General features: G+C 42.1%; 1 protein-coding gene across 1 annotated transcript; it reads right to left on the bottom strand.

The window, feature by feature from the left end:
- Nucleotides 1-5,549: 5,549 nt before the first annotated feature.
- On the bottom strand, nucleotides 5,550-7,364 carry LOC307176555 (endogenous retrovirus group K member 10 Gag polyprotein-like; the record flags this gene model as incomplete). Its single annotated transcript, XM_079902847.1, has 2 exons — nucleotides 5,550-6,169; nucleotides 6,332-7,364. 2 exons carry the CDS (start codon nucleotides 7,362-7,364, stop codon nucleotides 5,550-5,552), a joined length of 1,653 nt encoding a protein of 550 aa, XP_079758973.1.
- Nucleotides 7,365-11,260: the final 3,896 nt, after the last annotated feature.

The following is an 11,260-nucleotide window of genomic DNA, read 5'->3' as shown; positions in this document are numbered from 1 at the left end:
CACACTTTATTGGAGCACAGCTTGGTTGAAGAAAGATGGAAGGAAGACCCTACGCAGCAGAATATGGCAGGCTTTATACTGGCCAGAAGGTTCACACAACAGCCCTGGATTGGTGTGTGTCAGTACATGTGACACTTCATTGCTACGCCTACAATCCACGGGATGCACGCGTGGCGCCTTACGCGGCACTCCTGGGTAGTGCAAGCAAGATGCAACAATGTAATTTTGCCTTCTTCTGGACCAAGAATCCAGCTCCTTCCTGGCGGCGTCCCACATCTCCCCCTTTTTCTTTATGTCCTTAGACCACACGACAATCGCCCGTACAAGTCTTGCCCCCAAGGGGACATGGCTGTTCAAGGGCTATCGTCATGGGCGGCAGAAATCACCCTCCCATAGTGCAATGCTGCTTACAGCGCGGGGTGCAAGGGCTGATTTCAAGCAGAGGCTCCCACTAGGAGTGCAATGGCTCATGGCCATCCTGTGCAGGGGCAACCACTAGGACTTGCTTAGCAGGGAGATCCAGGCACCGGCAGGCTGGCCGTTTTCAATGGCCACCAAGGCTTGCATCAACATGATCTTCTGTGTGTGTGACTTACGTTTCAGACGACACACCAACCACAGGCACAGTGCGATCCCCACTGCACAAAGGATGCCAAAAGCCCCCATGCCTACCCATTCTTTAAAGAAAAGAAAAGTAGAGGATAGCCATGAAGCAAAATTCCCAAAAGAAACAGGGTGTAACTCGGTAGTATTAAGATGAATAATCTGTAATCGTTGTTCAAACAGCAGTCTCTCTGCTCCTTCGGACCAATTTCCTTTTAAATACTCTCCAATCAATTTACTTTGGTTCAAGCGTCCTATAATTTTATAGGGAGTAACACAAAGATGATTAAATTTAGCAACACAACCAATCTGAAGCATATCATACAATTCTTCAAAGGCATCCTCCAGCAAATCCATCCGTTGATTCAAAGACAAAATGCCAGCATGTAAATGTGTATTAAAACGATTCTGATTTTCTAATGCTAGCGACGTCTGCTTTACTATACCATTAATTACAGCAGCTGATTGTACCTGATTCACCATTGCTGCAGCAGCAGTGGCGGCCGCCGTCACAGAAGCAGTTAAGGCAATTATAAGTGCAGCAGTAATCCCAAGATCCCGCCGCTGCCTCACCAAATTAACTAATGGAAAAGTAGCGGGATCTGCCTTAACTGGAATGGGAACAAATGTAGGTATACGTAGTACTACAGCAGTCTGCACGATTGTTCCATTCCAACATTGTGAAATCCAGCAAGAAACGCCCTTATTACATCCTTCTGTATCATTAGACAATAAAAACATAAAAGGGGGTTGTACACATATCACAGCTGCAGGTTTGGAATAATTATACAAAGAATTTAGTATATTACGTAATTTCAATTTATATATTTGACTTTTATTAGCTACCTTTAAATTAGCTAATTTAACCTCCCCGCTTACATTATACAAGGTGCCATTACTAGAATAAATCATGGCCAACGCAGAAAGATCCATGCTAGCGCCAGCATCATTAGTCACAACCCAAGAATAAAACGGCCACCCTTCAGAATACCAGGTAACATTAGAAGCATTACATTCTTTCCTGCCCACAAAAGACTTTATATTAAATGATAATCGAAAACCATGGGCAACTTGCAACGATGCAAAATCCTTACCAGCACAAGATGTAAATACCGGAGGGTACCTAACATTTGGAACACAGGATAAAAAATTTAACGTGTTATTTCCCCTGGTCTGATTAACTTTTTTATTCCTTACAGGAATCACTCCATCATGATAAAATAATAAAGTAGTCACATTCATTAACTCTGAGCCATTTGCTCCATCACCTGAGCCAGATTGAGCACCTAAAGATATTTTGGATAGGGCTTCAGACAGCATATTAAACGGCATTTGATTATGTTTCAATGGATTATCCCAGGCAACAAGTCTTTTCCATAACAAGCCTATACAGCTTACATTTAAATCCCAACTAAAACAAAGGGTTCTATTAATTCTAACAGAACTGCCATTATATGATATCCAATCCATATTCTGCGGATCTATACAAGGAGTATGCATAGAGCAATCACTAGCATATAAAATTGGGAGTACTCGACTCTTAGCATGGACTGGCATAGGTACCGGCCAGGTTCTACTTATTCCCCAAAGGTGTCTTCCATAGTCTGCATTGCTCCCCACAGGCAGCATAGTAGAAATAACTGTCGTAGAAAGGCCATCAGTCTTCAACCGTTCTAGTACAACGTACCGGCACCCAAACTGGTTCTTGACCCTGCGGGGAAACACATAAGGACCCCCTAGATCGTGTAAGAACATCATCCGGGCCTCTCCAGGTGTTGGTTAAAACATCTTTCCACATAACTTTCCCATAATCCCGCAACTCCCGCACCACATGGCGATCAGCCGCAGTACTAGCTTCAATACCCTCTTGTAAAAAATTTATTGTATATAGGGCAAGCGAAATTCTTTGTTTTGGAGTACAGCCTTCAGCAACTCCCCCTTTTTGTTTAAGTAAAACAGTTTTAAGATTTCTATGAGCACGCTCAATAATACCTTGTCCCTGAGGATTATAGGGTATACCCGTAATATGGGAAATACCCATACGCTGACAAAATTGCGCAAATGATTTTGCAGTATATGCAGGGCCATTATCTGTTTTTAATTGTAATGGTTTGCCCCATGCAGCCCAGGCCTCCAGACAGTGAGTAATTACATGCTGTACTCGTTCTCCAGCTAACGGAGTGGCATGAAGCACGCCAGAGCAAGTGTCAATAGAAACATGAATATACTGTAACTTTCCAAAAGAGGAAAAATGAGTTACATCCATTTGCCACAAACTATTCGGAAGCAATCCACGAGGATTAACCCCAACAGGAGAAACAGGTGTAAAGGTTACGCAGACAGGGCATTGTTTCACAATCTTTCGAGCAGCGGCACGGGAAATAAAAAACTTTTTCCGAAGTACCACAGAAGAAACATGATATAAAGCATGAAATTCTTGGGCCTGCAAAAGGGGATCTAAAATGGGAAAAGCACGAGTTGCCAAATCGACTCGTGCATTAGCGGACGCCATGGGTCCAGGCAATAAACTATGTGCACGTATATGAGTAATATAAAAGGGATTTACGCGCTGCAAAATACAAGCGCGTAACTTTACTAACAAAGGAGCTATAATGCTTGAGGGTTTAATAAAAGAAACTAATCCTAAATTCTTAACAGCATTCACCACATATAATGAATCTGAAACCAAATTAAAAGGCTGAGGAAACCTATTAAATACCGTTAATACTACTTCACACTCAACCAATTGAGGGGTATTAAGACAAAAATTTAAAATCACGGGGTCATTATCCTCCACCATATAAGCACCTTTCCCTGACTTAGAACCATCAGTATAAATGGTCAAAGCATCCTTTAAAGGAGCTGAAGCAGTTATCTTGGGAAACAATATGGGATGATTTATTACAAATTTCAATAATTCACTTTTAGGCAAATGATTATCAAAAACATTAGGAAACATACATGCAAGAATAGACCACTCAGTCACAGTAGCTATCAAAACTTCCATTTGCTCTTTAGTATAAGGTATAATCAATTTATCAGGCATCACTGCAAAGCAACTCAAGCACTGTTTAATGCCTAAAATAGCTACTTCAGCAACCATGGAAGGATAATAAGTTAATGTTCGTAATCCAAGAGATTTAGTATGGATCCATAATAAAGGTCCATCCTGCCATAATACAGCAGTAGGAAATCCAAAAGTTGGCAAAATACATAACCAAAGGGGAAGGGATGGAGAAAATCTAATCAATTGTGCAGCACTCATTGCTTGTTCCACTTTGGATAAGGCCGTAACAGCTTCTGGCGTTAAACTTCGGGGAGAAAGAAGATTGGAATCTCCTTCTAAAATGCGAAATAAAGGCATCAAATCATGACGGGTTAACTTTAAATAAGGACGTAACCAGTTTATATCACCTAATAATTTTTGAAAATCATTCAAAGTTTGTAAATGCTCAGTCCTAATTATCAATTTCTGTGGCAAAATTGTATGATGAGAAATCCGCGCCCCCAAAAACTGTGTTACGTCACCCCTCTGAATTTTCTCAGGAGCAAGATATAATCCTTTCTCTTGCAAGCATTGCACTAGCACAGTCAAAGCATGTTCCAAATCTTCCATAATAGGAGCAGCTAGCAATATATCATCCATATAATGAATGATACGTAAAGATGGACACAATTTTCGAAGGGGCTGCAAAGCGGTATCCACATATAACTGACACATAGTAGGGCTATTTGCCATCCCTTGAGGTAACACAATCCACTGATACCGCTTATCCGGGTATTCATGATTCACCGTTGGCAAAGTAAAAGCAAAACGCTCCCTATCATTTTTATGTAAAGGGATAGAAAAGAAACAATCTTTAATATCTACCACTATAATCGGCCAGTCCCTAGGAAGAGTGGACAAAACCGGTAAACCACGCTGAATAGGTCCCATTAATTGCATCTGCTGATTGATGGCGCGTAAATCATGCAGTAATCGCCATTTACCAGATTTTTTCTTAATTACAAAAATAGGGGTATTCCAAGGGGAAGTAGACTCTTCTAAATGTCCCAAATGTATCTGTTCTGTAACCAATTGTGTGGCTGCCAATAACTTTTCTCGGGATAAAGGCCACTGAGGAACCCAAACAGGGTCAAAAGTCATCCAAGTAATAGGAATCATAGACTCAGTGGCCCTTAAGAAAAACCCAAGCCTGCCCGATCTCTTTTTTGAATCAATTCCAAAGGGGATTGTATACCTTGTAATCGCCGGCCTAGGCCTCTGTCGGGAACATAACCTTGCTTCAGCATTATTTTCTGGGCTGCTTCAGAATAATCATTGGTCAATGCCAACTTCATTTGAGATTGAACATCTCGGCCCCACAAATTAAAAGGCAATCCATCTACTACAAAAGGCTGAAAACAACCACTATGCTTCTCAAATTTCCAAGTCAACAATTTTAAACTAAGATTAGGTGTTTTAGCATATCCCAAACCTTGCAGAGTTTGTGAAGACTGTTGAAGGGGCCATGCTTTTGGCCAATCTTGTTGGGTAATAATACTACGATCAGCTCCAGTATCTACAAGGCCTACAAATTTACGGCCCTCAATCCATAAAGTCATCATTGGCCGATCATCAAGAGACAAGGAAAGAAAAGCTGAATCAATGCCTGATGACCCAAATCCATGAGAACCCCGTTCAGTGGGCAAAGAGGGATATTTATCATGGCAAGAGGATAAAATTAAAAGTTGTGCAATACGATCACCAGGGGCAATAACTATTATTCCCCTAGGTGATTGACATAACACCTTTATATTACCTGTATAATCAGAATCAATTACCCCTGGGGAAACTATCAAACCTTTCAAGGTACAGGAAGAACGGCCCAACACTAATCCTACCGTGCCCTTGGGTAATGGTCCATGCATATCTGAATCTATAGGCTGAATGCCCATATTGGTTGTCAATACCATTCGGGAGGTGGCACGGAGGTCCAGCCCTGCGGAACCTGTCGTGGCTCGCCGCGGGGCTTGGGTGGCTGCAAGTTCACATTCTCGTGGGCCCCAAAAATTTTCGGGCCCTGAGACCGTGGGCCCATTAACCCGTTTTTTGACTGGGCATCACCAAAGGTTGGTTGAAAGCTCTTGGATTGAGTTAGGGGCGGTAAAGGCTGGCCATTAATATCCTTCACAGATTTGCATTCATTAGCCCAATGCTTCCCTTTCTTGCATCTTGGACATGTCCCAGGAGGGCGTGCCGACTGGGACGTCTTAGGTTTAGCTCCTAACATTCTACATTGTTTCTTTAAATGTCCTGGTTTCCCACAATGGAAACAATTCCCAGACCGCACAGGATCTTGCATGCCTTTAGCAGCTGCCATTACCGCAGCGGCAAGCCCTGCATTAGACAAAGGGCCTCCAATCTCCCTGCAAGCTTTCATCCACACTTCAATGTCCTTTCCTTTAAAAGGTGTAATGGCTCGGCGGCATTCTTTTGTACATTGTTCATAAACAAGTTGTTTCACTAGAGGCATCGCCTCATCCACATTACCAAAAATTCTTCCCGCCGCTTCCATCATCCGGGCTACAAAATCAGAAAATGGCTCTGTGCCTCCCTGTATTATTTTTGTTAAATTCCCTGACACCTCCCCTTTATTTGGGAGGGCTCGCCAGGCACGCATATTAATCTCATTTATTTGATTATAAACTTGTACAGGGAACATAGTCTGATTATTTATCCACTGACCTTGTCCTAATAACATATCTACATTCCAGGCAGGCTGCCCATTGGCAGCATTTTCCCTCGCTTGGCTGTGAGCCAAATCAGAAACAATAGACTTCCAGTCTAAATATTGCCCCATCGTTAAACACGCACGAGCAATATCTTGCCAATCAGTAGGGGTCAAGGCATTTCTTGTAAGCCGTTGCAAAAGCATAATAGTATAATTAGCAGAGATGCCATCTCGTTTGGAAGCTTCTGCAAGATCTCTAATTAATTTATGATCTATCATATCATAATATCGCTGGCGTGTAGCCGGGTCTTCAAATACTGGAAATGCATTGGACAAAGAAGAAGGAACTTGGAACCAAGCCTCGCGGGGAATAAAAGTACATTTCGGGGAAGGAATGGAAGGCGCAGAACGCCTAGGTTGAGCAACACTCCCTAAGGCAGGGGGCAAAGCCCCAAAAGGGCCATAATGCTCCTCCTCATATTTTGCAGCAGCTTCTGCCAAATCCGCAGCGTCGCCGGGATCCAGCTCCTCATCATCTGATAAATACATGGCTTGCAAGCCAGACAACAGCGGATACAATGGTTCTCGCCCAGTCTCTTGGGCGTCTGGTTGTCTATATTTTAACTTTTTCTTAACACACACTTCCTCCTTATTATCTACTAATTCTACTTTTGTAGGCCTATCATCTGTAGCCTTATGACTGCCTGCTTCGGAAGCACTATCTTGATATGACCGCAAAACTTGCGTCGCTTGTTTCACTATGTCTGTACACTTTCCCTCCTTCAGGCAAGATCGAACTAAATTCCACAAAGGGAAAGTCCCACAGCACAGCTTACCCTCCTCATGAAAACGGTGCAAATCCTTTCCTAATTTCTCCCACGAAGGGATAGTCAAAGTACCCGAAACTCCAAACCATGGCGCTGCTTGATCTATATCATTCAGTAAACGGCCAATAGTCTTGTGAGATAACATCAACCCCCGATCCCGTAAAAGTGCCTGTATCGGCTCATGAAAATTTGCCGTGGGGTTAACATGAGTATTCCCCATTATGTACTTTTACTGACTTTCACTAAAAGATTTACACCATTACACACAACAAGATAGTGCAAGGCACAAAAGCTACGTACCGGCAAAATTACCGGTTCACTCCGTGTGTCGAGTTCTGAATCGGTCCTCCATGCAGGGCGCAACGAAGTTCCCGGGTTTCGGCACCACTTGCGGCGAGCCGCTTCCGACCAGCAGAATAACGAGCCGCCACACGCAAGATTCTTCTCGTATCACACTTTATTGGAGCACAGCTTGGTTGAAGAAAGATGGAAGGAAGACCCTACGCAGCAGAATATGACAGGCTTTATACTGGCCAGAAGGTTCACACAACAGCCCTGGATTGGTGTGTGTCAGTACATGTGACACTTCATTGCTACGCCTACAATCCACGGGATGCACGCGTGGCGCCTTACGCGGCACTCCTGGGTAGTGCAAGCAAGATGCAACAATGTAATTTTGCCTTCTTCTGGACCAAGAATCCAGCTCCTTCCTGGCGGCGTCCCACATGAGATAATATCTTATTCTACATAATTTGTCCTTGATATTGTCTATCTTGGGGTCTTCATCTATGTCCCAAAGAAGACAGTCACTCTGTCTTCTAGTACTACTACTAATACCACATTTTATGGCATGAATTTGACCCAATGCACTGAACTATATCCCTTTAGAAGCTGTATGCAACCTGTCACTGGGTTTTAGCACAGGGGTAGAACTCCGATTAGTGTTCATATTTAAACAAATCTACTTGACCAGAAACTTTTTGTCTCACCATTTATTACACAAGTAACTTCTGTCTTTGCATCTATGATGTAAATATTTTTAATTTCCTAAATTATCTGAAAAATTATTTAGAGGGCTTCCCTGGTGGCGCAGTGGTTGAGAGTCCGCCCGCCGATGCAGGGGACGCGGGTTTGTGCCCCGGTCCAGGAGGATCCCACGTGCCGCGGAGCGGCTGGGCCCGTGAGCCATGGCCGCTGGGCCTGTGAGTCCGGAGCCTGTGCTCCGCAACGGGAGAGGCCACAACAGCGAGAGGCCCGTGTACCGCAAAAAAAAAAAAAAAAAAAAAAAAAAAAAAAAAAACTTAAAAAAAAAATTATTTAGAGCTTCCGTTTCAGTAGGCATTGGAATTGCTGTGTTATGACTATTTCATTATTTTATTTCCAAGTGTTAAATTAGGCTTCAAGCTTTGGCCAAGAGTAGACAGGAAAGGGTTTCAAAAGAAAAGAATAGTGGGAAAGACTTCTGATGCAAGGGAGACTTAATAAAGATTTGATTTTGAATCAACAATTTATAATAATGGTTTGATTTTGAATCAATAATTTATGTCGGGCTTCCCTGGTGGCGCAGTGGTTGAGAGTCCGCCTGTCGATGCAGGGAACACGGGTTCGTGCCCCAGTCCGGGAAGATCCCACATGCCGTGGAGCAGCTGGGTCCGTGAGCCGTGGCCGCTGAGCCTGCGCGTCCGGAGCCTGTGCTCCGCAACGGGAGAGGCCACAACAGCGAGAGGCCCGCATACCGCAAAAACAAAAACAAAAACAAACCAAAAAAATAAAATAGTTTATGTCATTGCAAAATAGCTCCCTGGTGAAATTCCATTCTTTGATAATCATTAAGTACAGAAATTAACAATCAAAATATGCAGTGATCTTCTTCATTTTCTAAAAACAAACCTATATCTAGATGAGAGGAGAATTCATCTCATAACTCAGGCTCTGGACTTATGACTCCAAGTCCTGTCTTCTTTCAAATATACCTGTTAAGTTTCTGTCTAACTTCTTGAGCATGAGGTAATGGCTTCAGCTTTCATCCTCTTCCTCAGTATATAGCTTGGTGAGTATGAGTAAGGGATCTAAAACTTGAGAACTTGGGTTCAAATCTTGACTCTAAAATTTACTTGCTGAGTACTCTTGAGCATGTTATCTGTTTTACCTCAGTTTTCTCACCTATAAAATAGAGATAACATTACTTCTCTTAGGGAGTTGCTATGACGGTTAAAAGAGAAGATTCATACAATGCAAGAATTTATCAGTTCTTGGAACACAATAAATACCGAAAAATAATGTTAGCCATTATCAAGGCCCCCTCATTTTATGGATAATATAGATTAGTTTATATAGGTCTAATATTTACATATACATAAACAGTTTGTACCTATGTGTATGTATACGTTCTTCTTAGAAATTGAGCAGTCAACATTCACATCTAAAAGTATGTGCTCTGTGAAATGTAGATCTGTGTACAGACACAGTGCTATAGTTATCTATTGCTACATAATAAAGAAGTCCAAACTTAGTGGTGAAATAAACAAAAATTTTAATATGTGCCCAGATTCTGTGGGTCAGCAATTCAAACAGTACACAGAGGAGATGGCTTGTCTCTACTCCATGACTGATGTCTGAAACCTCAGCTCATGAGGATTCAGATGGCTGGGGCTGGAATCATCTAGATAATTTTAATTCACATGTCTGGCCCTTGAAGACTGGGCCCAACAAGGACTGTTGACTGGAGTGCCTATAGATGGCTGCCCATGTGGCTTGGACTTCTCATAACGTGGTAGTTAGGATTCAAGATAGAGTATCCCAAGAGAATGAGTGTCCAGGGTTGAAGCATTCCACGAGAATCATGCAAAAGCTGCATGACCTTTTATGACCTAGTCTTAGATGTTACATAAGATGTACATCACTTTCATTATATACTATTGCAGGCTTTGGAGACCTTTTTCCATAAAGTGTCAGACAGTCAATATTTTAGGCTTTACAAACCATACAGTCTCTTTTGCAACTACTTAGCTCTGCTTCTGTGATGTGAAAACAGACACAAACAATACATATACTAAGGAACATGGCTGTGTTCCAATAAAGCTTCATTTATAAAAGCCGGTAGAGGCCTAGACTTGGCCCACCAGCCATAATTTACTGACCCCTGCTCTATTGTTTGAAGCCATGGAAAGCCTGCCCAAATTCAAGGGAAAATGCCCACATCTGGATGCAAAGAATGACAATGAATCTGAGACCCTGTATTAAAACCACTACATATGGGATATTTATAAGAGGATCTGTCTGCATACCTTGTTTCTCCCATGTATGGTGGATATGAGGTATTGGGACATCTTACATCTCTGTAAGCCTGGGTCAGGGTCAAAGTTGGAATCTGAACTCAATGACCTTGATTTCTGGAATAATTGGTAACTCTAATTATGATATGCTTACACTCCTTACCCCAATAAATATACCACAAAAGATAGATTTCAAGTAAACAATTGCTTTATGGCAGATTTTTATTAAGTCTCCATTGACTGAATTATTCCATTTTGGTTGGAAAGCATGAGTTTTGTTTCTTTCCTAAAGAGATCTGCAACTTTTCAGATGTGGCATTTCATTCTACTGAGAGGATGATGTAGGTTTTTATAAACAGAAAAAGCAAGGCAGGCTGAGTTCACTCAGATCATACTAATGCTTACAGGAAAAACCGAAACTGGAACACAGGCTTCCAGGTTTTCCTGTCCTGTGCTCCTTCCGGTAGGTGCCATTGTCTGCTGGGTCTGGCAGTAATAATTTCTGACCTTTACCTCTCTACGCTGTTGTGAAGTGGTTTGGGGCTTTGTTAGCTTTCTTATGAGTTTGTACTAAATTGTGTCCATAAAGTAGGCTGAATTCCTCAGGGAAGGATGATAGCTGTTACTGTGTTATTACTGCTAATGTTGTGTTGGTTACCTTTTTTTCTTTTCTTTTGTCCAGTTGTATTCTGAACTTAAAAGTTATATTATCTGAAATGAAAATGTGCATTTGGTGGAAAACACTAATTTAAGGGATGAAAATTCCTGATGATTGCTTCAGTCAACCCTTAATACACACTGAGCTTCATTAGTACATAGACAACTCTCAGACCATTCCCTT

The sequence above is a fragment of the Stenella coeruleoalba genome (genome assembly GCF_951394435.1).
Source record: "Stenella coeruleoalba genome assembly, chromosome: 1".
Taxonomy (NCBI): Eukaryota; Metazoa; Chordata; class Mammalia; order Artiodactyla; family Delphinidae; genus Stenella; species Stenella coeruleoalba.
The sequence above is the reverse complement of the archived record's forward strand: the minus strand, read 5'-3'. Positions and strand labels throughout refer to the sequence as shown.